Here is a 27,508-nt window from a genome sequence, read left to right as displayed (position 1 = left end):
TCTCCAATAAAATAATGATCAAGAGATATATTTTATAATTTAATACCATAAACATAAGTCTTTTAAGGACCTACTCTCCACGTTATATTTTACACGTTATGCTTTTATTTGACTACGAGATAATATACACAGAGCAAAAATACTGTCCTAATTTAAACTATCAGAAACCTTAGAAGAATCAAGAATGTACAGACTAATTTACCTTAATAAGAGGATGCTGATAAGGGAAATTATGCAGTGTGTGTAATATTAACAACCCTGTTTAGGCGCTCAAGGATTCCACCAGCCTTCCTCTTAGCTCTTGAAGTTCCGTTTTGTGCAAGCTCTGAGATTGTTTTATGTCTGTTCTCTTCTTCTTTTATCTCCTTCAACCTGGTTCTGTCATGAAGACAGATAGTCTGAAGGATTGCAATGCAATTCTCTTTGTTTCGTTCACAAGTGGTCTCTCTGATTAAACTCAGCAAGCTAGGAACAGCTCCAAGCTCTCCCATGTCCTGAATTGCCTTCTGGTGACTTGAGAGCAAGGCAAGAATGGCTAGTAGTTCGTCGACATAAACCCGGTCAACAATCTTCTTTACAATCACCTTCACTGTGCCATCCTTCACTGCTCTTGCCTTGTTCTCTTGAAGGACACATAAAGTAAAAATTGCTGATGCAACATCTTTCATGGCTAAGGGATGCCCTTCTTCCAAAAGGTCAACCAGAGGCTTCAAGGCTCCAGATTTCCCTATAAGTTCCTTGTTTGAGTCTAGAGCTGACAAAGTGAAAAGGGCGGCGGCGGCATTGCTTCGTGTTGCTATTGTTCCTGATCTCAATGCCCTCATGAGGAGAGGAATTACCAAGGGAGTTTCTGCCACAAGCTTCTTGTTGTTGTCATGGATGGAGATATTAAGGAGTGTTGTGATAACATCTTCTTGGAGGTCAGGGTGAACATTACCAAGAGAGTGACTCCCACAGATCGGTTTAAGCAATTTGGGAACGGCATCTGAAAACTCACCAAAAAATACCCGGAAAGAAGGCATTTTCTTTGTCAGAATCCGGAGCTCCTTTGCTGCAGCTTTCTGTTCAGAAAGTGCTGATGAAGACGCCTTCTCAAGCAAAGAAAGAAAATGACCATGGTCTGGTTCTATTACAGCTTCCTCATTGATATAGTGAACATGGTTGGAAAATTCAAACCCTTGGGTTCTACAACATTTCTCAATCATTTCCCTTATTAGGTAATTTGGAGTGAGAACAGCGTGTGAGAGGACTTGCTGTGTCCGTGGACATGTCCGGTTGCCGGCTTTCAGCCACTTTTGAATGAACGTTCTCTCATATGTCTGCATTATTAAACCAAGTTAACATATACAATTACCCAAAAAGGATAAAATGTTCAATAAGGACTTCAAGTTCAATATCAGTTCCTACTTTCATCCCTTTTTTGAATAAATGTTCTATCATATGTCTGCATAATTAAAACCACCAATCCGGCATCATATACTACTAATCAAGGGAGGTAAGAAAATAAAGCAATGTTGATAATAAGAACTTCACATGTCCAGTTCAGCCATTTTTCAGGAGAATCTTCTATCATATGTCTGTATGCCTGGAGCAAACAAGTTGGTGTGTGGGGTCTAAGGCTCTAAGCCCAAAAGAGAGAAAATAAAGAATGGTTAATGATTAGGATAAAAGAAAAACTTAACTTTCTCAAACTTGTTCAGTATTAGTAAACATCATTCAACATCAATCTAAACTAGTCAATCACGGAACAAAAAGGCTTGGGACAAGAAGATGAAAAGAAATTTGGGTGCAGTAATTCACAGAAAGAAAGGGCTCAGAACACTAGAATTCAATGATTCTCTTTCGAGGAAATCCAGTCAAAAGTTTTTCACAAAGCTACAATCAACCACCGGCCTCCACTCAATCAAGAATCACGCTTTATAGACGAAGAAGACTAGGATAACATTCTTTCTTTTCTATGCAGTTTCTTTGCCTCCACTATGGTTGTTGAGATGTATTATCATACTTTTCCTTTCTTTTGTTTTTTTTTGGTTTTCTTCTTTTTCAAATTATTTATTATTGGATGTTCTTTGCTCAGTTAAAGCAATATGAATGATCTACCCGCTAGGGACTCAACATAAGTGGTAAAAATGGGTTGGAATGTGAGTAATCTCAAGAGTTCAAATCCTCTGATGTAACCCAGAAAAGAATATAACACAAATGATCTTCATAAATGTACTAAGTAGAAAATACAGAATTGTAAGGTTCTGGGTGATGAAAGAAGGACGAATAATTCTCGTCTGTCTATCTTTCCGCCCTTTTCAGCCTTTTTAACGGAGAAAAAAGTGCAGAAATTCCCGGAAAAAAGATGGACGTACAAGAGAGGCTATTAAATCATATTCTATATTCTCACTTTAATCCGATTCTAAGAAATGCGACAAACCATTTTCATCCAAACCTTTATCTCTGTCACGGTTCAATAGGTTAGATGTCAACCATATATGATTACCAAGATAAGGGGGCGATGGTGGGATCCCCTTTTGCTGAATGACAAATACATGCATATTTTTAATTTCATTTTTCAAAAATTATATTTTATTATCATCGAAACAATAAAATTAGTAATATTAAAAAAAATTACTTGAATCTGATGGTCAAAAAATTAAAAAGGACTAAATAAACTCTCGAAATAAATTATTAAAATACTTTTAATATTGTTGCGTTGTTTTAATTCAAAAATTAACACTGAACTAAAAATATTTTGATAATTGACTAATTGAGGCCTTCAACTCAAAGCAATTGCATGTGAACAAAAATAAAAATTCAACTTAATTCTTCTACGTTTTATGAAAATTAATTTCTCAAAACTCATCATTATTCGTTACACACCTAATTAAATAAATAATTTGACAAAAGAACAACCAACTCGTTAAGGATAAAAAAATAAACGAAGGGTAATTAGGTATATATTTCACCTATCAATTACTGCCAAATTGTTATCTGGCCAAAAAGAAAAGAAAACATTTTACTCAAAAATTTTAAAAAAAAAAAAATCCGGGCAAAGGGTTGTCTCTAATTTCTCTGCAAATTTTTCTCAGAAACCAAACAGATCAAAGTCACATTTCGGAATTGCATCACTGAAACAAAATTTGGCTCAAAGAAAGAGAAAAACACGCCGGAGTGTGGTTTTCCGTCAAGATACTTGCGGCGTCTTCTGCGAAACCTAACATACCAAAACAACATTTATAAATTCCGGCACTAACCTGACCAGAAGCCACAATGACAGGATCTCTCATCAATTGCTTGGAAAGAGGGCATTTGAATTCTTCGGGGCAATTTAAGCCGGTTTTATGGCGAACCGTCAAAGACAGTGACGAAGACGACGACGACGACGTCGTCGTCGATCTCTTGCTGAGCTTCAGCTCCCTCAGCAACGACAGCGTCTCCATGGTCGTATCGATGGCCTCAATGCCGTAATGATTCTCATCTTCAACAATTGACTTTACCAATCTCTGCAACTCCTTCTTCAGCTCCATTGCCTTCGCCGTCACCGTTGGATCAGCTTCCAACACTCCCGGCTTCGCCATGGGCGGATCCGGGTCGTCCCTTTAAATTTTACCAGAAATGAGTCCGTTCTTCTGAGAATGCCGAAGAAGCAGAGTATAACAGTGGCAAAATACCCCTTTTCATCTCTCTCTTACGTGTTCTTTTCATGTGTGTATGTGTGTCAGCATATATATATATATATATATGTATGTATGTATATAAATACACACACATACACACACACTAATGATGCTACTATCTTATAAGAATTGATTAAATAATTTGAATAGATTAATAAAATTAATTATTTATAATAAATAAGTATTTTTTTAAAATATCTTTACTAATCAAGTGTATTAGTTAGAACTATTATTATTATAAGGATTATTTTAAAATAAATAAATAAATATGAGAAGCAATATGAATTTGGGTTTTATATTTAAAATAAAAATTAAAATAAAATAAAATCTTATATTAAAAACTGGAGATAGTAATATACTATGATAGATTAAAAAAATTGAATTTAAGAGAATGGAGGTTCAATTTTTGAATGCAAAAAAATTGAATGTATGGTCATTATATATACAATCATATCCCAACCTACTTAATTAGTTTAGATAAATTAATGAAGCAGTAAAATAAATTAATCAATTATAATGAATATGATATCATTTTCTTAAATTAGTTGTTTATATAACATTTTAGATAAATTAGTTTAAAATAATAATAAATATGAAAAACATGATCAGATTCAATTTCCAAGAGAAGTTTTATTTTGGGTATACAAAAGTTTACTTCACATGCATGAATAAAATTAATGAGAGTTAGTTAAGGAAATATTTGTTGGCAGACTTATGTTTAATTAATGAATGACTTGTTTTGTTTTAGGGAATCTTAAATTTTTCTGAAAAGGGGCATTTCAATATAGAGACAATGACCCCATCATGCCTGTAAATATTAATGGATGGTAGCAATGAGTATAAAAGTTGTGAAAATAGGAAAGGATAAGAATGGAAAGGGGGATATGGCGTGCCGACAATGGAGGGCGAGGGAATGTGAGGAATTTGGAGTTTATGAAGAGAGATGGGAATAGAAGAGAGTCACGTGTTTGGAGATTAGAAAAGGAAGCTTGAGGATATCATTGAACGCCCCTTTGCTGACAAACAGGCCACCTTGGCCCTTGACAGCTACTTTGTGCTTCCTTCCCTTTTTTTTTTTATAAAAAAAATTAATTTAACAATCATTCAATACTTAATATTCTGTCAGTTTTTAATATAGGACTCAATTGTTGAGTTAGTTTTGGTCCTAAATATAAGACTTATTTCTTATATTTATCAATTTTCTCTAAATTACCCCTATGGATACTCCCTCAACCATAATCAAGTAGAAGAGGGAAATGAGTATTAAGGAAGATGATTATGGTATTTTAGGAAAAACAACTATAATCTTATGTAAGACCCATTTAACTAATTTGATTAGATTAAGGAAGTTAGGTAAGTTAGTTACTTATAAGAAATATGACATGTTTTTCCTAAAATACCATAATCATCTTCCTTAATAGCCTTTTTCCTCTTCTACTTGATTATGGTTGAGGGAGTATCCATGCGGATAATTTAAAAAAAATTGATAAATAAAAAAAAATCTTATATTTAAAACAAAAATCAACCCAATAATTATATCTATATTACAAACTAGAATAGTGTCAATAATTCAAATCACATGCACATTTCTTGCCTCAACTTTCGCTTCGGAGTTAAAGGGGACTGCTAACGAGGATTATGGCCCCCTTGAGTACTTAACTTTTTCCTTGGTGTTTGTGTGGAAATCAGGATTTTTTTTTTTGAAAAAATCATTAAAAAAATCACTGAAATAGAAAAATTACATCCAGGAACTCTTTCATAAAAATTATTGTCAAAACCCAAAATTTTCAATTTCAGCAGTTTTTTTTACTTTTTTTTCTTTTTTTTTTAAGCCCTTATTTGTTTAACATGATGCTTTAAGAAGGGGTTAACTTGAAACTTGAGTCACAGGGTTTCAATCCGAGCAAGACAAAATTTATACATTACAATCTTGGTAAGAGACAAATTGAAAGTGACATGAAGGTTAAATTAGAAGATTAAACCATTCCACAGGTAGCAAAGTGTTGATACTTGAGATCAATTATGGAATTCAAATCAAGTTTTTTAAATGGGGAAAAGTTATTAGAACTTTTTGTAATGAAAGTTTTATTGCACTGGGAAACTAGATGGTAAGAAATGTTAGGCTTTAAAGTAACAACATGCGTATAAAATGAGGTTACATGAGATGAGAATGTTGAGATAACTATATAATTATATAAGAAAAAATAAAATTCGTATTGAACATATATATAGATATTAGAAGAGTTGGAATGACTTTTACTAAAGGCAAAACAGTAGAAAATATTTGAGGTCATTTGAACTCATTAAAAAAAATTCATTAGATGTGCCGGTGAGAAGAGTTTATCAAGCAATACAAAAAAATTTTTTAAAAAAATCTGTTTAGAATAGCTTATAAGTAATTTTTTAATTATAATTTACGAAATATGAGGTAGATATATAAAAAGAGTTTTGTCTTGATTTTCATAAAATATGTTTAAAAATAATTTCAATCATAATGATAAACAGGACAACAAAATTATCGAGTTAGATGTTTTAAAACTTTGATGGTTAAAAACGATGCGCTCATTTTCATACACCTGTTCATATAACTTGTATCATGGAAAGAATTAATCATGTTACCTATAATTTGCGAATAGTATTTTTTATTATTGATTTTATATTATAAATGAATGATGATTGATTATTGATAAATTAAATATTCAATATTGAATATAAGAACGATTATTTAATCAATCAGAATCTCATTGCGTGGTGGATTATTAAGTACTGTACGTGACAGAGCAGGTAAGGGGGTCCCACGTGGCGTAAACAGCTGGCACGAGGCGTGGGGGCTCCTTGGTCCTTGCCCGCCGTGCCCGCTGATGTTGAGTTATGTTCCGCTGCATCCGAGTCCATGGTCGTCAGGTTTGGGAAAGAGATTTCAAAATATTTTTTAAAATTATCATGACTAAAATTTAATAGGTTAATCTTATTTATTTATAATTAAAATGAAAATGGAGGGAAATGAAAGCCAGCCCCCCTTGTGAGCTGGTTCTTGCCCCTTGTGTTTACGTGGCAGTACAGTACAACAGTGTTCGTATATGATGAGCTGGAGAATTTCAACACGTGTCATCGTCCGATTCATTTCCTTCCTTTTTTTTTTTTTGGATACCCCGATTTATTCCCTTCTAACAACTCTTAACACATGCTTGATCAGGTTAACAAAAATGTGACATTTAAACACGCCCCCTAATTTTATACTACCAAGTATAAATGAGTGAGAAGTTATGAGTTTGATTTTATTTATTATTTTAAGCTGTTAATATCTGTCTATTTAAATAATAGCTAGTAGACGTGCATACATATGTGTGTGTCATTCAAAATTTAACACATATGTTTAAACTGTCACATTTAAAAAAAAAAACAAGAAGAAAATATTAGGCAATTAAAAAGAAATAATTGATGTGTGATTTCTAAATTTAGTGAAAAGAAGCCTAACATAGAGGTTATAAATATTAATTCTCGCTCTTTTTCCCTTGTCAAGATGAATAGTTAGTATTAATCATAAATCAATAAAATTAATGAAATTATAAAATATATACTCCTCTGACCCTATTTATAGGGCAAAAAAAGAAGATTCTTTTGATCCTGTTTATATGGTACTAAGACAAATTATTTGCTGGTCAAAAAAAAAAAAGACAAATTATTTGTATAGATGTACAATTTTATCCTTCATTTAATAATATATTGACTTTATTTAGATGAGGTATAGTATATATTAAATAAGGATAAAGTTAGAAAGTTGTTGTGTTTTAAATAAAAGTTAATGAAGTTTAAGATTTTTCTTGGTCTGCGTGAAACATGCTGGAAGTGATTTATAAATAGGATCAGAAGAGTATTTCGTTTCTATTTAATATGCTTTTTTTTTAAATATAGAGAGGCAAGTACGAGCTAAAGTACAAAATTGAACTATCACCTCTTCTAGTGGGGATTCAAATCACAATTCATAATATTATGAGAGATTAGTCTTTTTCTGTTAGATGTGAACTCCTATTTAATATCCCCAAACGGTATTATAACCACACTGTGTTTGTGTCCTCAGTAACAGAAGGCGTGACAGAGTGGGCCGAAAGAATAATTTCGTAAGGCCCAAAATGATGAAGCCCATAACATATACCAAGCCCTCCTGCCCCATTGATCTGCGCCTTTAAGAAAAGTTGTACGTACAGCTAGAGTTTGAGTAATTCACCCAAAAAAAAAAAGGCCTGAGTAATAAAATATAAAGAATGCTAGTTAACAAAACATCAGTTTTATAGGGTGGTGAATGATAAGAGAATATTACCATTTTTAGTCAACTCCATTTTGACTCCTCATATATTAATAATTTTGAGTCTAAGCTTCTTTGATTATACTGTTTTATTTAGTCGCTTTGTTTGTATTCTCAATATATATATATATATGAGTCTTAAAATTCATAAAATTCAATTGATCTGAATGTGTGTTGGCATTTTAAAGGCTTAATTAGTTAATTATTAATATATTAATTTGCTTATTAATTTACTTAGATAAAATTAAAGAAAATATAAATATAAATATCAAATGAACAGTAAATATGATCATGCGGGATACCAATTGTTACTAAACTGTCAGAGCTATTTGTTGCAAATTTGAAACGCCACTTGTAATATTTGAACAAAATTATTGTTCGTATAAATATAATGGAAGGTAGTCCATATCTCCAGAATTTAAAATTTACCATTTTCTAGAATTTGAACTCTAAATTTTGCTTGTCCTATAGCTTAAAAGTAGTAGTAAATCTCATTTATATTACTACAGCATGTATATACAAAGAAATCAAAAGAACAGTTGTGCAAAAAGACACAAATATGCATACATATGCAAACAAAATTGAATACTAAACAAGGTATAAAAAAGTCAGAATAGAGAAAAAAATAAAGAAGATAAGAAATCACAAGAAGAAAATTTTAAAGAAGGATATTTAATCAAATACAAATCTGAAAAATCAACTAGCAAGGTTCTTGAATTTCAACGTTTTAATAAGAGCATAGTGATATGCCAAAATGATGGGCCAACAAAAATGCTCAACAAATGTTCTGTTCAATAAATCATCAATCATCAATAATCAATAGGCGATCATCAAATATAAACTAAGCTTATTGAAAGCATGAGAGGAGATGAATAATCATCAATGATCAAACATCAAATTAAGCTTATTGAAAGCATGAGAGGAGATGGAGGAAGTTGCAGGAACAAACAAAACCTGGTGTGTTTCATTTTAAAAATTAAATTATACAGACTTTTTTACATTGTATCAAAATTATATAACTGTCTTTTATTTATTTATTTATTCATTTTATAAGGTGTGTGTATTATAAGGATTTAGGAGACACATAATTTTGATACAATTTTAACTTTATGAAGGACTTGTAAAATATGTCCTTTTGTTTTAGGACAGTGTATTTTAAGTCTTAAAAGTAAAAACGAATCTTTTGTAATTAAAAAATGGATACAAATATTTCTTGACAAATATAATCTGTTTTGTTATTTTAAGTGGTTTCTCTGTTCTTAGTAATTAAGAATTTATTATTCTTAACTCTTGGATTCAAAAATTCCTATACAGCTTAAGCCACACAATAAAGCCTTTATTTTGTTTTAAATTCTTATAATTTCAAATCATATGTTTTGATCTCTTAAGAAGTAAAATGATCTGTGTCCTTATTAAAATAAGGGATTGACACTTTAGGTGAAAAGAAATTTACAGAAACAAAATCTGTAGTTTGAAACTATAAGAATCAAAATTAAAATAAAGATAAGGAGCAGTATTAACCCTTAAAAAAGTTATTAGAAGTCTATATAGATAGGATTAGTGTGATATTAAAAACAAATTGTATGATTCACCCTTACTAAACGAAGGACCAAGGTGCAAAAATGGTATGCGTGATTCAACTGAAGCCCAAGCGCGAATGTCCATAAATATTCTGTTAGATGATTATCATTCAAGACGAAGGAAAATTTAATAAAGTATAATAATAAACAATAGAGAAATAATGAAAATGAAAGAGAAATGAAAATTTGCAAAACAGCAAAAGAAGATAGCGATTCATCTTGTTTATTTATCTATATTAATTCCCAAATTCTTTAAATTACTCTTCTCATCCTTTTTATAAGTCAGCCCCAACATATTACACAATAATAAAAATAAAATAAAATAATATATTCGACTTTAAAATGTAATAATGGGACTAAAATAGTATATGCCATCAACTATATATCCTTCCCCGTCTCGATTATCCAGAAACCTCCTAAAGTCTCTTTCACAATTCACAACATTTCGGTCTTCTATTTTCCAGGCCTTCTGGGTTATGTATTTGTACTTAACGCTCTCTCATATCTTCCTCTGATGGAAATGATGTTGGCAGCTTCTTAGACTATATATGATCTCTTCAAACTTTCATTTTTATGTTGTGAACTTGTGATCTTGTAATGCTACCTCACCCTATGTTTGTTTGGTACTAGGGAAATAGAAAAAAGGAAAGAAAAAATTTTAATGAGTACAATTTAAAAAATTAAAAAAGTGGGGTTCTAAAATTTTAACAAAAAGAAATTGTAAAATAATAAAATAATAAATTAATTAAAAAATTTTAATTTTTTAAATCAAACTCATTAAAATTTTTTTCCCCCTTCTCCTTCCTTCCATTTAATTTTACTCATACCAAACAGAACCTTAGCAGTTAGTAACATGAATAGTTGATATGAGAGCCAGCACGAAAATCCATTTCAGTTCTTCTTTTCATTCCACGTTCATTTTGCTAAATGCATTCTGTTTCTTCACATTGATTCGTCATACTCATACAACTAAGTTGTACAGTTCCTCTGAAAACCACCATTTTTAACATCTTATGCTCCCTCATATGGAGATACTGTCACCAGAAACCTACTAATGAGAAGATCATCCCGCAGTCTTACATAAGCAATCTGATCATGAAAAAAAAGTACCACAACAATTGAGAAACAAACATGTCTTTATTACTTCTTAGACTGGAACTTGTCGTTGGATGTTGGATGCTCCTAATTTGTTATGAGACCGATTGGATTGCTTACATAGAACCGCGCATTATCCCCCCCTCCCTGAATTAATTGGTCTGGGCATTAATTTGGAATGAGGAATTAATGGGTTATGCGTGGGGAATGGGCTCATATAGCTACTAAGTGCTCTATTTAAAATAATCAAACCTTGTCACCAAAAAAAAAAAATCAAATCAGATTTGATGGTGGCAGCAGAAGTTTAGAAACAACGTTTCAATTTTCTGGCACGAAATATTTGCTTAAATTAAATGATGTTTGTATTTCTTTCATAGGCTAAAGAGGTTCGCAGAGTCGCAAATAACTTGTACAGTCTGGAAAAGAGGTTCGAAACAATAAACTATTTTCAACAAGGGATTATGTGTCCAATATAATTGTCCATGCTGGAGTACCATGAACGTTGGCGATATGTTCAGAAACACCAGCTTAGCTTCTTACCATACCTACTTTGATAATCTCAATGTTCTCAAGGACCAGAATTAAAAAATGAAAAAAAAGACCCCAGAACTGATGAAAATAACATATACATATTTTATAGTAGTGTGTGATAGTTTTTGAGTGGCTATTTTTGTTGTTTAAATGTTGCAGAGTTGAATGTGATATTTTTTTTATTGCGGAGAATCTAATTCGAGCCATGTCTAAAGACACCTTCTCTTATTAAGAGTTATTCTAATGTACATGATAAAAAGCTGTATTCTCCAAATTAAAAGAATTCTTCCCGTAACAGCGAGGGCACAAGACAACATAAATATAAGGAGGAAATTTACAATCAGAATGGAGAAAACAGAAGACAAAAAAAAAAAAAAAGCAGTAAAGATCAAGAGTGGTATGCTTTGGACTGGAATTAAACCAGGGGATGCTGCACCAATGGCTTACATAGGGGTATGTCTTGAATGAAAACTAGCCTATTTTGATTAATTACTTTTTTTTTATATATATGACGAAAGAAACAGGTTTATCGACAGAGAAAATAGATGGCAAAAAAATAAAAAAACACGACAGAGAAAATGAACTGAGACATTCAGAGCCAGCAACTCGGGCATCACCACCGAGAGCTCCTCTTGATCCGTTTAATATTTAGAATATCTTTAAGTTATTTTAAACTTGAGACTAATTTCTGTCGATTTAGAAGGATTAAGGTTAAAACGCTCTCAACAAGTGTGCTTCTCAAGGTTTAAAGTTGTGTTTTCTTCCTTACAGAGGTAAAATCATTTGTTCATTTATCATCATAACTAATAGCTTATTGACAGTGTTACGTTAATATTTTAATTCAACTTTGTTTTTGACCTATATAATTTCAAATCGTGATAGTTTCTTGTGTAGAATTTGATTTCCAAGTGTGACTACAATACAAGACCAAAAATGCAATAATTAGCTAATCAATTCATTTCATGCTTTTGGATTGGCTCATTGCTTTATTAATAAATAATTTAAGATAATCAATGTTTCTAGCAAAATAATTTAGGAGCGAAAATACCTATGGGCCGAATCATTAGTATAAAAGTTAAATATCAATCAGTTATTAGTTCAATTTATAAATCATCTTAAACGTTGGCCCAAAAAAAATTATAAATCATCTTAAACATTTACTTAAATGTTACTTGGTGACGCATTATTACGTTATATTGCGAAATATTTTTGAAACAAAAGGATACATTAAATTTAGACGCTGCTTCATCATTTTTTAAATTAACTCAAACCAACTGTTGTTTACTTGTTTTATTTGATTTAATTATTTATTTGCCTGTCCTAATCAAAGTCATATATATGTTGTTAATTAAACAAATGGGACTGATCAATTTGATTAAACATTCGTGAGTTCATTTTTACCTTCTTCTTCTTCTTTCTAGGGGCTTCTTTGATGTTGAAAGTTAGAGTTACCATTTATTCATCTCTGTGATTTCCCGGAAAAGGACAAGTTGCAGATAAATCAACCCAGAGAAATAATACAAAATGCTGAAAACTCTACGACAAATGTGTTAATGTTGAGTAATTGCACACAAGGTCACTTTCATTAATTTATATTTGAACAGTTTGAGTAATATTTTTTTAAAAAATAATTGAATATACTCCATTGTTTGTCAGACAACAGAGAATAAAAACTGTCGGAAGCTTCTTCTTCTTCTTCTTCTTCTTATATATCACAAGAAACATTGAGATGGGATTTAATACCCATGGTCAGAAACTGTGCGAGTAAAACATCAAAATACTTAATTCCTATTAATTTCTTCAAATTCTCTTGAACCAAAATAATTTTTTTAGTTCAGATTTTGTTAATAACTCCTAAAAATAACTTATGACTAATTATCTCCTCTATGTCATAACCCATGAACATTTTTGGATAAGATCCAGAAAAAGCTATAGAATAAATAAGTACAATGTTGGATTTTTTTTTCCCGATAAACTTGTTTTTCTTATAATAAACACCTTTGTTTTGGACCAACAATATAATAACGCAGGATTCAAACTCAAGAAGTAAAAATCCCGGTCAAGGAGGGAAAAAAAAAGTAACATAAGAAATGAAAATGAGGATAACCACTAATGGAGTTGGATCTATCGGAATAAGTTAATTTCTCACAATATAACAAACTAAGATTTAGATCTTCACTGAAAAGATACTCATATTTAATAGCTGATAGTGTCTAATATGATTGTCTTTAATGAGAGAATATTTACATCTAGCAAAACAAAACAAAAAAGAAGAGGAAAAATGAGGTTTTGACCGACAAAATATGTTGCCATCAATATGACTCACATCAATGGTCCCAGTTCATGAGCCTTATCCAATCCATATGATTCATTGCCACGTTGTTCTTTCTAGTGGATTTAGGCTACTTCCTCTAAATTTCATGCTCTTTTTTTTTAAAAAAAAAAAATTAGTTTGTTGGTATGATCCAAACTAAATGAGGGAATATATATATATTTTAAAAAAACTTGATTTTCATTTTGATATGTTTGGCTTCTTAACCATTTATGAAAGTAACGTGACCATCTTCATCACTTCTACTCTTGTTTTTCACTTACCCATGGTTTGGACCTTTTTTTAAAAGAAAGATTTAGACGGATAAGTGGAATTAAACCCACAACCACCTTTTATTCATGTGCAGATTTTTGTGACACAAAATTATAAAGTTATTAGTTTCGATATGTCAACCAAACACTTTATAATTAAAAAAAAAAAGACAAAGCAAAACAAAATCATATCACATTTATATAATAATTATGCGTGAAGAACTCCTAAAATTTAACTTTGCCACTTTATTAGTAGAACACTCCTAAAAATAATAATAAACAAATCTTGGTTTGATTAAAGACGTTGCCAAATGGGCTAAGCACCTTTCAAGGCTAATCCATTTTTAACCTTCATTATCTTTCCCTTAAACTTCACAACCTAAATTATGGCACCAGATAAGAACCAATTTGCTTGTCAAAACTGTAAAAGAGATTGAAAGTTAAAGAAATAAGCTAAGTATATAATATAATAAAATATGTTGCCATCAATATGACTCATAAGAATGATCCCAGCTTATTTGAGACTTATCCCATACATTTGACACAATGCCACATAATGTTGTTCCTAATGGGTTTACATTTTCTAGGGTAAAATCCATGCCGTTATTGATATTTAAATAAAAATGGTTCCTTAGTCAATTTGATCCCGTCGTTGAGATAGGGACTGAAACTTGATTTGGCAATGTTTTTTAAAAGAAGAAAAAAGTAATATGTAACAATTAATAATAGTCTATTCCAGTAGACATTAGACTTGGATAACCAATGTTGGTAGTTTGGATCTTATATATTTTTTTAAAAAAAAGTTAACTGAATTAAGAGCGTTACTGTGATAATGTTTGAATTTGAGCAATATTATTCCTCCAGTCCTTAATATAAGACCTATTTAACTAATTTAATTAGATTAAGAAAGTTAGGTAAGTTAATTAATTATAAGAAATGTGACACGTTTTTCTTAAAACATCATAATCATCTTTCTTAATACCCCCTCTCCTTCTTCTACTTGATTATAGTTGAGGGAGTATCTATATGGGTAATTTGGAGAAAATTGATAAATATGAAAAATGGGTCTTATATTTAGAACCAAAACCAACTCAACATTTGGGTTCTATATTAAGGATCGGAGGAGTACTAGATATAATATAATTATTTTTTTCAAAAAAAAAATCAATTAACCCTACAATATACATTGCCAAAATGGCAACCCTTGTCCCTCAAAATGATCCCACCCCTTATTCCACAAGTTGAATTAAAAATATTATCATAATAACAAGTTAAATGACTATATATTGAAATAATTGGATCGGTAGGTGATGATATTTCTCAGCTGGCCACTTGTTCTTGTACATATCATTTATCCACATATCGGACATCCTTGAGCTTATCGTTTACCACGTAACACTACTACTATAATATACTTCTAATCTACTTAGAGTTCACACGTTAAATGTGTGAATTTGACTCCACAACCTTCACGAAATAAATAGAAATTTTGATCCTTATAGTTTTATAAAATTTGTTCTAAGTTTAACTATATAGACAAAAATTAAAGGAAGAAACTTACGTTTGAGTTTTTTATATTAATTATGTTAAATTATCTAATTATACATACGATGTATCTTTTTTTCACTTCATTTAGATTTATAATTAAATATTAATATTTCAAAAATATAACACACGATTATATGTGATTAATTTAATATCATTGCTCATCCGTATAATTTGATTGAATTTTGATATCTACAATTTCAAATAGTTAGTTTTGATCCTTATAGTTTTATGAGAACTTAATCTAAGTTTAACTATATAGACAAAAATTAAAGAGAAAAACTTACATTGAGTTCCTTATATCGATTATATCAAATTCTTTAATTACACATGCTATGTGTCTTTTTTTTTCTTCATTTAGATTTATAATTAAATACTCCTCCGGTCCTTAATATAGGACCTAATTCTTGAGTTGGTTTTGGTCCTAAATTTAAGACCCATTTCTTATATTTATTAATTTTCTCTAAATTACCCCTATGGATACTCCATCAACCATAATCAAGTAGAAGAGGAAGAAGGGGTATTAAAAAAGATAGTTATGGTATTTTAGGAAAAATGTGTCATTTTTTTATAATTAACTAACTTACCTAACTTCTTTAATCTAATCAAATTAGTTAAATGGGCCTTATATTAAGGACCGGAAGAGTATTAATATTTCAAAAATATGACACATAATCATATGTGATTGAAAAACTTGATATAAGTAATATCTAAAACTATTAAAAGGCAAGGACTGGTCATTAAACTCGAACCAAATCATTATGAAAAATTATAGATACTAAAACCAACAATGTGAAACAACAAAATCCAAAATCAAAATTTGATTATGAGGCTAACAATGATGTCAACCCCTCAACACGTTAAACTTGATGAATGTAACAACCAGGTGTGGTCAAGTAATTAAAAATTGACCGAAATAAGTTTGACCATGGATTATGTAAGGATTGATTTAACCCGTCTCGATCATAAGCAAACTCCTCGTCCTTTCCCTGAACCGGCTACCAAAGTTAAAGATATCTATGACCTTATATTATAATTCGAGAGTGCATATTCTTTTTCACTATGGTTTAATTTAAAAAAAAACACTTATAAAAAAATATTTAAAATAAGGAAAACCTTGCCATTTAATTAACTAAACTAAACTAAACTAAACTAAACATTATCCAACTACCCCAAACCTTTGTTTTTCTTCTCCGGCCAACTTTAATCAATTGAAAAAAAAAATCGTAAGTTGGGCCCCACACTGAGTGCCAGCTGTCCTCTCATTACCCACTAATCAAACAATGTACACACTCGAGTCCCGACACCACTTGTCACATCGAAAATAGATAAAATATAATGTCTCTCAGATTCGCCACGTCATCCATTATTATCCTATCAAATTCATCTCAGGCTTTTACCCTCCCTGGAAAATCATTACTCCACTTGTCCCATGGGTCCCACTCTATTTGTCCTTTTATGATCATCACAAAAAATCACTAAGTTCGATGAATCTAGACAAGTCTAGGAGTTTCATGTCAGGAGTTTATAGTGGCCGCGTTTGCATGTGATCCAGGCCCCCATTCGCCGCTTAACAAACAAACGATTTGGATTCGCCGCATTCACTACGCAATTATGAATTATCCACTAACTATTATTAATTTTTTATTTCAATTAACATTAAAGTCCTCAACCAAAAAAAGGGCGCATCGATTTCACAGATTTGCCCTGGGCACCCAAAATATTTACAAAAACTTGCCACTCTATCATCTCGTCCGGACAAAAACGCCACCGTGTCTGGCCTCACAACTCACGTCGTCGAATCCAACTAATCTGCAATTGGCCCCAGTAACGGCCGGAACAACGGGAGGAACTGTGTTTCCCTGAACTGGATTCGTTGTTCGTCGATACGGCGCGAACCATTTGTTCTGCATGTACCGGTTTTTCCTCCACGGCGGCACAGAGAACCCTCTACTCCGAAAGCACCTCTTTGCGGCGTTGCACATGGCCTGAACGATACGCTTCAGTTCCTCCGCCTTGCCGACGAAGATGCTTGGCAGAGAGGAAAGAATCTCGGAGTACTTGCTCGTCGGCCGAGCAATCTCGAACTGGGCGGCGAATCCGACGTCAACGAAGTACCTGTTGCTCTGCCACGATGACGCATCGGATTGGATCACGTCGATGAACTCATAGTTACCGGCGGTGACTCCACTGGAGGAATCCCACCTGGTCTTGCAAATCGCGGCATTGTGCCCTTTCTCTCTCAGAAACGCCATCACATTTCGCAGGAACACCGAAACGTTTCCACGAAGAAACGCAAATTTCTCTATCGCCTCCGAAACATGCGTCAGAAGAAGCTTCCGGTGAGAATCCACATTGTTCGCGACACTCAATCTGAGTATCATATCGTCAACCAGCTCCGATCTATCGTCCTCGAGATCGACCCGATCCGGATCCAATTCATTCGTCACCGGCTTACACTCATCCTCGTTGTCCTCCAGGAAATCAAGCACAAGCTCGGAAAGACACGGCGAGTCCCCGTCACCATCGCCGGAATGTTCGCTCCCGCTGCTCCCGTAACTCAATCGCCGGAGATCAGCTCCAACAAGACGGGCCTTAGCCTCGTCGTCGAGAGGGTCAGTGACCCGCTTCTTTCTCGCAAGCCCCACCATTGATTCGAGCTACAAAAACAATCAAAACCGAAAACCCAACTCTAAAACAGATCAAAGGCAAATACTTGGTGCCCAGATGAAAGCATGATTGAAGAACTATATTATGTGGTTAGGGCTCGACACTCGAGAGTCAACTTCACTCTGAATTCAGAAAAACGTGAAGGTTAGGTGGTTCTTATAAAGGAGATGATGATGGGTTTAGTGGAGTTGGAGGAATTTTCTGGAGAATATTCTAAGGAAATTACCTGGGCAGAGGTGGAAGATTAATGAGAGAGAGAAATGTGGAATGGGTAACAGAGGGATATGCGGGTTGGATTCGGAAGGGAGATACATAGATGCCGGAGCATATGCGAGCTGGTGACGTGTAGGAGTGTGATTTCACCGTGTGTTGGTGAGAGAAAGGTGAGTATGCACGAGCACGGCACGTGGATGAACACATCCACACAACATACCTGCTCTTATTATTATTATATGAAATACTCGTAAAAATTTTAGGATGACGACCAATTTCGTAACCACCGTTGTTGTTACTGTTTGAAGACTTTGACTATATATTGATGAAAATGTTTTTTAATGACAATTTTTAATTAAAAATTAGATCTAATAATATTAAGGATTCAAAAAATAAGTAATACTATATGAAAATGACAATAAAATACCACTTGAATTCTAAAAAGACAAATAAGGCACCTGAATAAGCAAAATGACAAATAGAGCACTGGGTACCAATCTGGAATTCATATTTTCGGCCAAAAGACCAAAATACCCTGTCTGAAAGTGAGAGAAAGGAGAGAGGAAGACCGACGCTGATGAAATGCGGGAAGAAGGAAAGAAGAATGTTGGAAATGCTATTATCTTACTCCTTCGCATCACCATTCTGTAGAGATTGTTGATTTGATGGGTTTTGGTTGTGAGAAAGAGGATTTGTAGTGAGAGAGGGAGTGAACCTGTGGGAAAGATGAAGCGGAAATCAGAAAACAATGGCAAGCAATTACGTAACGTAACTGCTGTCATATGCCTACTGGTTTTTGGTAAATCCCATTACGTGAATGGTAAATTTTACTATACATGTAGTTAATTATGAAAGTTAATAGTTTAATGTTTATTGTGACGTACTTCAGGTACACGTTCACTGAATGATTTGTTTATGCTTATAAGTTGCCTTTCCGGTGAAAACAGGTTTACAAAACCCATTGAAGAAGTAGTCACTTTCACTATAAAAGTTGTGAATCACATTATTTGTTTTGTAAAATTCAGTGTGAAATTTTATTGGTGGTGAAAAGTAAGTTACTCATCCTCCAAAAATATGTTGCAAACCTATTAACAAAGTGGTCACTTTTACTACAAAAGTTGTAAATCCCAGTATATGTTTTGTAAAATTCAACGTGAAATTTTATTGGTTTTTAGAAACAAATTGCTCATCCCCTGAAAACTGGTTGCAAAAGCCATTTAAGAAGTGGTCATTTTCACTATAAAAGTTGTAAATATCACTATGTGTTTTGTAAAATTCAACGTGAAATTTTTTTGATTTTTAGAAACAAGTTGCTCATCCCCTTAAAAGAGGTTGCAAAACTCATTTAATAAGTGGTAATTTTCACTACAAAAGTTGTAAATATCACTCTATGTTTTGTAAAATTCAGTATGGAATTTTATTGGTTTTTAGAAACAAGTTGCCAATCCCTTGAAAACATGTTACAAAACCCATTGAAGAAATGATCATTTTCACTACGAAAGTTGTAAATCTTACTATGTGTTTTGTCAAATTTAGTATGAAATTTTATTAGTTTTTAGAAACAAGCTGCCCATCCCCTGAAAACAAGTTGCAAAACTTATTGAATAAGTGGTCATTTTTACTACGGAAGTTGTAAATCCCACTATACGTTTTGTCAAATTTAGCGTGATTTTATTAGTTTTTACAAACAAGTTGTTTATCTCCTGAAAACAGGTTGCAAAACCCATTAACAAAGCAGTCACTTTCACTACAAAAATTATAAATCACAATATGTATTTTGTAAAATTCATAATTAACTACATGTATAGTAAACTTTACCATTCACGTAATGGGATTTACCAAAAACCAGTAGGCATATGACAGCAGTTACGTTACGTAATTGCTTGCCATTGTTTTCTGATTTCCGCTTCATCTTTCCCACAGGTTCACTCCCTCTCTCACTACAAATCCTCTTTCCCACAACCAAAACCCACCAAATCAACAATCTCTACAGAATGGTGATGCGAAGGAGTAAGATAATAGCATTTCCAACATTCTTCTTTCCTTCTTCCGGCATTTCATCAGCGTCGGTCTTCCTCTCTCCTTTCTCTCACTGCGTCGGTCTTCCTCTCTCCTTTCTCTCATTTTCAGACAGGGCATTTTGGTCTTTTGGCAAAAAATCTGAATTCCAGATTGGTACCCAATCCCCTAGATGTCATTTTGCTTATTCAGGTGCCTTATTTGTCTTTTTGAAATTTAGATGGTATTTTGTTGTTATTTTCCCTAATACTATCCCTTTTCAATATTAGCTCTAGTAATGAAATCTTATAATTAGAACTAAAGATAGTATAATATAAGATGAGTTGACTTATTGGGAGATTAAAGAAGTTATTTTTTCAGTTTTATTTATAAAACACTTTTATTGTGTTTCTAAAAAAAATTAAATTGTATTAATTTTTTATTAAAATATAATAACTTTCCAATTTTATCCTTATTTAATATATATCTTTTTAAAAAAATTATCTATACTATAATAAATTAATAACAAAAAGTTTAATTGGGTCTGACATAAAACAGGATAGATAGTAAGTAGTAGTGTTCCATTTTTAGAATCCATTTCTAAGAAAGAAAGGTGCTGTGGTATGATCAGGTCAAAACAAAAAAATTCTGGCGATTTATCAGTTTTGCTGATATCAATATTTAAACATTTATACTCTTCATTTTTTTGGCCCACATAGAATTGACAAAAAAAATTATTTTATATTTATTTTCAGATAAAATATAAATTCCATTCCATGATTTCATAATAACATGCCAAACAAATATTCTCCAGTCATTATCTGCCATTACATCTTCTAAGGTTTCCATGGTATTAAGAACTTTTTTTTTTTCACCCACAACATTAAGAACTACACTCAATACATGACATAGTTAATTTTACATTTTTATAATAAAATAAATAGAAACAAAGGAACAAGCGTACTTATAAATGGTGCATTAAGATTATAAATAAGAGTATAATAAAAAAATACCAAAAAGTATTGTATGGAACTTTTAGAAGGATATGTAAAACAAAACTTCTTTCTTTTAAAATGACTTATATTTTGAAATGATGAGTAGAAATTTTGTTAAGTCCTCTTCAATTTTTACTAAAAATAAGATACTTTTTAGGGCAAATTTCACTGTAGGACCGCACAAGACAATTAATCTCAAAAAGCCCCCAAAACTTTCTGAAATCTCACTGCAGGACCAAGGGGCCAATCTGATATTAATTCCACAAACGAAATGACGCCACTACCCTTAGCATCAGGTGAACCAGTCCACATGTGAACGGACTGATTCCATGTGTGAATATATGTATTTATTCTGCAAATTGGCTAGTTCCCCTTGCAAATGCGCTCTCCCGCACTTGTTCCCTCACGGACGCATGCATCAAGTGAACCAGTCCACATGTGAACGGACTGATTTCACATGTGAATATATGTATTTATTCTGTAAATTGGCTAATTCCCCTTGCAAATGCGCTCTTCCGCACTTGTTCCTTCATGGACGCATGCATCAGGTGAACCAGTCCACATGTGAACGGACTGATTTCACGTGTGAATATATGTATTTCATCTGCAAATTTGCTAGTTCCCCTTGCAAATGCGTCTCCCACACTTGTTCCCTCACGGACACATGCATCAGGTGAACCAGTCCACATGTGAACGGACTGATTCCACGTGTGAACATATGTATTTATTCTGCAAATTGGCTAGTTCTCATTGCAAATGCACTCTCCCGCACTTGTTCCCTCCTACTAGGGGCAGTGGCGTCATTTCATTTGTGGAATTAATATCAGATTGGCCCCTTGGTCCTGCAGTGAGGTTTCAGAAAGTTTTGGGGGCTCTTTGAGATTAATTGTCTTGTGCGGTCCTACAGTGAAATTTTCCCTACTTTTTAATTAATAATGGATTGACATTTTTATCAATTTAATAACCGACCTGTTTTTTTTTTTAAAAAAAAATCATTGATTTAATGCGATCATGCGATGTATCAAAAGTGAAAGGGAAAATTATAATTAGGTCCCATTTAAGGGAATCAAATACAAAAAAATCCCTTGAAATTATGAAATTATTCTAAAGTCCCAAGAGACTTTTTTGCAATAAATTTTATTTGTTTAATTACCAAATTACCCTTCATTTTTTTTAAGTTTGTATTAATAACTGAAAAAGTAGTAGTTGACAACTCAGGGTGCAAGAATTGACAACTATTGTGGCTGGCTTGACAACTTAGGATGTGATATGCTGAGAAAATGTATTGTCAAACCAGCCGCGATAGTTGTCAATCCTTGCATCCTGAGTTGTCAATCACTACTCTTTCAGTTGTCAATGCAAACTTAAAAAAAAAAAACGTAATTTGATAATTAAATAAACAAAATTTATTGTAAAAAAATCTCTTAGGACTTCAGAATAATTTCATAATTTTAAAGAATCTTTTTGTATTTAATTCCTTTAAGTGGGACCTAATTACAAGTCTCCCGAAGTGAAATGAAATGATAGGGACGCAAATAAAAAGACACAATTGGTGTCCTTGGAGGATAAGGGGTGGGTTCGTTTTGAGGGATAAGGATTGCCGTTTGGTGACATGTTGTGGGGTTAAGTGACTTAGTCTTTTAAATATTATTTTATATGTGAGTAATATTCCATCCGACTTAAACATTATTCTGCTTAATTTGGCCAGTTCTCTCTCATCGTAATTAATACTCACATATAAAATAATTTTTTCTTATATGTAGGGTTCAAAGTTTAATCCTACAAGTAGGTTTTGGGAATTTTTCAGTCGAATAATACTAGGGACTTTGCTTGCGTCTATTTTAAACACAATGTTACTAATTTCATCTTTTATAATAAAACATACTTAATTAATTTAGATGGATTAAAAAAATTAGTTAAATTAGTTATTTGTAGTAAATATGAGATAATTTTTTCAAAATATCTTTTTAATCATACTATTCTTAGATAAAAACTCTCTTAAATAAGTAATTAATAGAAATATTTTAGAGAATAACTTATAAATTTATGAGACAAAATGAATTACGATTTTATATTTAAAATCAAATTTAATTTTCAACTAACTCTTATATTAAAGAATAGAGGTAGTATGTTAGATGTGTGAGTTTTATTTATCATAACAAAAATACCTACAGTTGGTTAAAAAAAAAAATAAACTTACAATGCTCTTTCAGTCTTTAATATAGAACCTAATTGTTGAATTAATTTTGATTTTAAATATAATATCTATTTCTCATATTTATTAATTTTTTCTAAATTATCCCTATAAATATTCTTTCAACCATAATCAAATAGAAGAGGGAGAGAGAATATTAAGGAAGATTATTATGATGTTTTAGAAAAAACATATCATATTTTTTATAATTAACTAACTTACCTAAATTTTTAAATCTAATCAAATTAGTTAAATATGTCTTATATTAATGACCAGAGGAGCATTATTTAAGAAAATAATATCAATTCTACTTGTATTATTATTATTATTATTATTTTTATTGTTATTGGGGTCGGAGTTTTGTATTTCAACAACATCAAACGTTTCTCTTAAAGTTGAATTTGAATTTTCTGTTAAGAATATAATACTCGTTATCCTTAATATGAGATTTTGTTTGACTTTTATTTTGATCATAAATATAAAAACTTAATTCACTTTGTCTTTCATATTTATATTTTTTTTCCTAAAGTAGTTATTCTAACAATGGTAGTTTTCACCAATACATTTGATTAATAAAGATATTTTAAAAAAACAATACATATTTATTATAAATAACTAACTTAACTTCTTTTCTCAATCTCCTCAAATTAGTTAACTAATTCTTATAATTAATATTAGAGATAGTAACAGATGGGTGAGTTGAGAGTTTAAAGAAATAAATTATTATTAGTGGAGCGACAGGGCATTGGAGCAAGTGAATTATTCTGATCTGATTGATTAATTATTAATTTTAAAAACACAGTAATGGGAAGAGGGGAAAAAGCGCCTAACATTGAATGTCTTTTTTTTTTTTTTTAATGAAAAGGAACATGCCAATAGGGATAATGATTGAAGTATACTTTAATTATTATTTTCAAAGTAACTTTGAAAATGGTGATTAAGGAAGCTGCTTAGGCCCTTATTTTATTCCCATTGCCATAATCACGACAAATATAAAACCGAGCCCCTTAGCTGGGGGATATTATTTTAAATCAAACAAATAATTTTTAAATAAGAATAAGACAAAGTACCGTCTCAATAACAGATTTAAAAATACAAAAGTGTCACTTTAATCCTTTAATTTTATAAAGTGTTTCTTTAGCTTTCTAATCCTAACACAGCTAATAAAAATGCTAATTTAAAAATTTTAAGCATTAACAAAACATTACTAAATACTGATACATTTAGTTTAATTTTTAAAATAAGAATGATTGTCCAAAAAATTATCATGTGAGACTAATTGTATTAGAATTAAGCGACTGAATAGCGGAAGAAACTAGCCCTTTATAACATAACAAGTTAAGATTCAAATTTTTATTAGGAGTGGCGTCTATATATAATACACGATAGTACATCAAATAACATTACTTCTAATTCTAATAAGGGGATACTTATGTTAAGCCAAAAAAAACCACTGAAAACGTTTTTTTTAAAAAAAAAAATCTAAAGAAACAAACTAAAAACTTATATAATTATACGAAGTTAGAGATTCGAAATTGCAACTTCTACCATCTAAAACAAAGGAGCAAAAACTTGGGATGTTAGCAAGGATGCAAGCGTTCACATTTTAAAACATGGAATTTATGTGAGCGACGCTTAGAAAGAATTAACATATGAATTTTAATTAAAAATAAATTACAATTTATTTTCTAAAACATCCCTATTAGTTATAAGAGATTTTTGCCAAAAAATAATTTTAATACACATTATTAAAAAAATAATTTAGAAAGCCTATTATAATTAACTAACTTAATCAATTTTGAGTTCTTATATTAAATAACAAAGGTAATATGTACTATAATTGTGTTGACCTGTTCAAGATCAAATGATTGTACCTACAGACAATTCACAAACAAGGATGTTGAAAAATGTCATCATCGTTTCTAATAACCCACGACATTATGAAGACATATCGCTTTTTTGTGACCAATGATATATTTTGTTCTACATTCCATATTTTAAAATTGAAAAAGTAGAAAAACATTTATTAACTTAAAGACATACCAAAAAAATATGTGCTAATAATTAGAAAAAGAGAATGAAAACGTCAAAATATTCACTAAAGGATTTTTAAGGATTGGTCCAATATTCTTTTCAATTTATCATTTCATCACCTAAATATAAAGTTTTTAATTTTTTACATTTAAGTAAAAACGAAAAAATACTTTCCTATTCTAAATATTATTCAAATCAACTCAAAAGGTATATTGAAATCATATAATAGAAGTATAATTTTATAAAGTTTACTTTTAGGAGCCTAGGTGAAGTTACAACTTTTTAGATAGACTTTGAGCATATATTATGCCTTTAAATCTTACTTTCATGTGAATGTTGATATAATAGTTGTTCATTCACTTTAATCATGCAACTTGCAGGTTCTTTTATGAGATAGAAATGAAACAAGCTATAGGTTAAAGGGACAAAAAGGTGCTATATAGGAAAAACAGGCTAAATTGAACAAAAATCTCTTTAATGAATTCAATGCATCAAATGATGAATTTTGAAACAGGGGCTCCTAAAACCAAAGTAACACTTAGTTTGGATGGAAGAAAAATATTATAAGAACAAACTGTTTAAAACTTTTTCTTCATAGTATTCTCTCCATCCTTTTTTATTTAAAAAAAAAAAGTGATCAGAATTTCATTTGGGTTCGAATTCTATTTAGAGGTCCATTAGAGATTAGAAATTGTCGAATAAAGAACAAGATGTTTTTCTTATTTTTTTTTCCTACCATCCAAACCAAGCCAATAGTCAATAAGATACTCAAGGAAGAAAATGAAACTTACTAGAGACAAAAGATAGTTAAAAAGAAAGGTACAAGTTTGATGCAAAAAAAAGAATCAATCATCTTTTAATTCAAAAAAATGAAATTCTCTTTCTTATTTGAAGAATTTTAGGCACAAGAGAAGTGAAATTTACATGAGAGGATTTGATTGATCCCTTTGCAAAGGGCATATTCTCCAAATTCATTAGTTCATTGATTGGACATGATGGCCTAATTGATTGATTCCTCTGTAAGCAGCATATTCTCCAAAATTATGCCCAACGAATTCGAATGCAAATTAATTCAAGCAAGTGTAATATTCTTAAGCCAATTTACACGTGGGAAATTTTTTTTGTTTGAACATTATCCCTAATAGCTGACCCAAGACCCTACGTTAAGGATGCAGAACAGCAGAATATTAGAGTTCTGATTTAGCAGACTCCAAATATTAAAGTCATTGGGGCTTATAAAAACAGTAAAATTTACATGTTTTGTATGCAATTTTTGCAAAAGTGAGGGAGCAAAGTGCCTCCGCTTACTAAAGCCTGTAAGTGCCTCATTGGTTATCCTTAATTGTGTCTAATAATATGTTTAAATATATGATTTGATAATACTAAATATGAAATAAATACAGACGTCTTCCGCTAGCTGACACTATAGTTAGAGAGAAGAGCGAGAATGTTTGTGAAAAACAATGTGATTTTGAATATATTAAGTAATTTTTCTTGATTCGTATAAAGTAGAAAATTTTATTTTATAAAGAAAAGGAGGTGATTACTTCTGGCATTTTCAATTGATCCATTTTCCGGAAGCCCAATGTGCAAGTTGGGTTATGTGGAGACTGCCAATTAGAATTTGTCCCACATCGTGGAGATTAAATATTATGCGCTGTTTATATTATTAACGAAGATAGCTACAGCCGTGTTCTTAGAAAGGAGAGATGGTTGGCATCTCCCCTGACAGGGACGGGAACAGCCTTCGGGCTTTCCTGTTATCACACCGTACGGTTAAGGCTATCCACTTCGGTGGATCTCTAACCCAATTTTTTTTTTTTCCCTTATTACCTTAATAAAGTTTGTTGAATTAAACTTTATAGCCATGTGGAGTTATATTAGGCCGCAACCAATTCAAATTGTACCCATGTGGAATGGTAATAAATCATTTTGAAGTGAATTTTAAAAACTTAACGATATATTTTTGGTAATACAAAAAAGGTTAGGTCATGTTTATATCTTTCCTTGGAAAAATTTACTTTGAAGCTCATTGTTGCTAATTAAATTATATCAAACCGCATGTTACAGGAAGCTCAGAAGGCAATACCCACTGTTCA

At 31.6% G+C, this 27,508-nt stretch overlaps 2 protein-coding genes and 1 non-coding gene across 4 annotated transcripts; 1 reads left to right on the top strand and 2 right to left on the bottom strand.

Moving 5' to 3' along the window:
* Positions 1–26,467, bottom strand: LOC114723306 (U-box domain-containing protein 9-like). 2 transcript variants are annotated; one of them, XM_028909501.1, is made up of 4 exons: positions 26,462–26,467; positions 11,249–11,255; positions 3,243–3,281; positions 1–1,319 (listed from the first exon to the last, which is right to left on the bottom strand). In XM_028909501.1, exons 3-4 carry the CDS (start codon positions 3,273–3,275, stop codon positions 231–233), a joined length of 1,122 nt encoding a protein of 373 aa, XP_028765334.1. In that variant the 5' UTR covers positions 3,276–3,281; positions 11,249–11,255; positions 26,462–26,467; the 3' UTR covers positions 1–230. The 2 variants fall into 2 exon arrangements, with proteins under 2 accessions (XP_028765334.1, XP_028765333.1); XM_028909500.1 differs by lacking the exons at positions 11,249–11,255; positions 26,462–26,467 and having other exon boundaries at positions 3,243–3,659.
* On the bottom strand, positions 16,918–17,956 carry LOC114723288 (uncharacterized). Its single transcript, XM_028909482.1, has one exon. It carries the CDS (start codon positions 17,954–17,956, stop codon positions 17,051–17,053), a length of 906 nt encoding a protein of 301 aa, XP_028765315.1. The 3' UTR covers positions 16,918–17,050.
* Positions 26,468–27,099: 632 nt separating the features above from the next.
* Positions 27,100–27,228, top strand: LOC114723317 (U6atac minor spliceosomal RNA). Its single transcript, XR_003738226.1, has one exon. It is a non-coding gene; the product is annotated as a U6atac minor spliceosomal RNA (small nuclear RNA).
* Positions 27,229–27,508: the final 280 nt, after the last annotated feature.

This window comes from Neltuma alba, unplaced genomic scaffold, assembly GCF_004799145.2.
Source record: "Neltuma alba isolate B1F8T4 unplaced genomic scaffold, ASM479914v2 tig00012131_pilon, whole genome shotgun sequence".
NCBI lineage: Eukaryota > Viridiplantae > Streptophyta > Magnoliopsida > Fabales > Fabaceae > Neltuma > Neltuma alba.
Note: the sequence above shows the minus strand (reverse complement) of the source record. Positions and strands in the feature narration are given on the sequence as shown.

What these genes read in the sequence shown, in the direction of transcription:
- LOC114723306 (XM_028909500.1), bottom strand. Translation starts at nt 3,566, where the DNA reads ATGGCGAAGCCGGGAGTGTTGGAAGCTGATCCAACGGTGACGGCGAAG. An exon ending in TCATTGTGGCTTCTGGTCAG is followed by an intron (nt 1,320 to 3,242) that starts GTTAGTGCCGGA and finishes TTAATAATGCAG; the next exon opens with ACATATGAGAGAACGTTCAT.
- LOC114723288 (XM_028909482.1), bottom strand. Translation starts at nt 17,956, where the DNA reads ATGGTGGGGCTTGCGAGAAAGAAGCGGGTCACTGACCCTCTCGACGAC.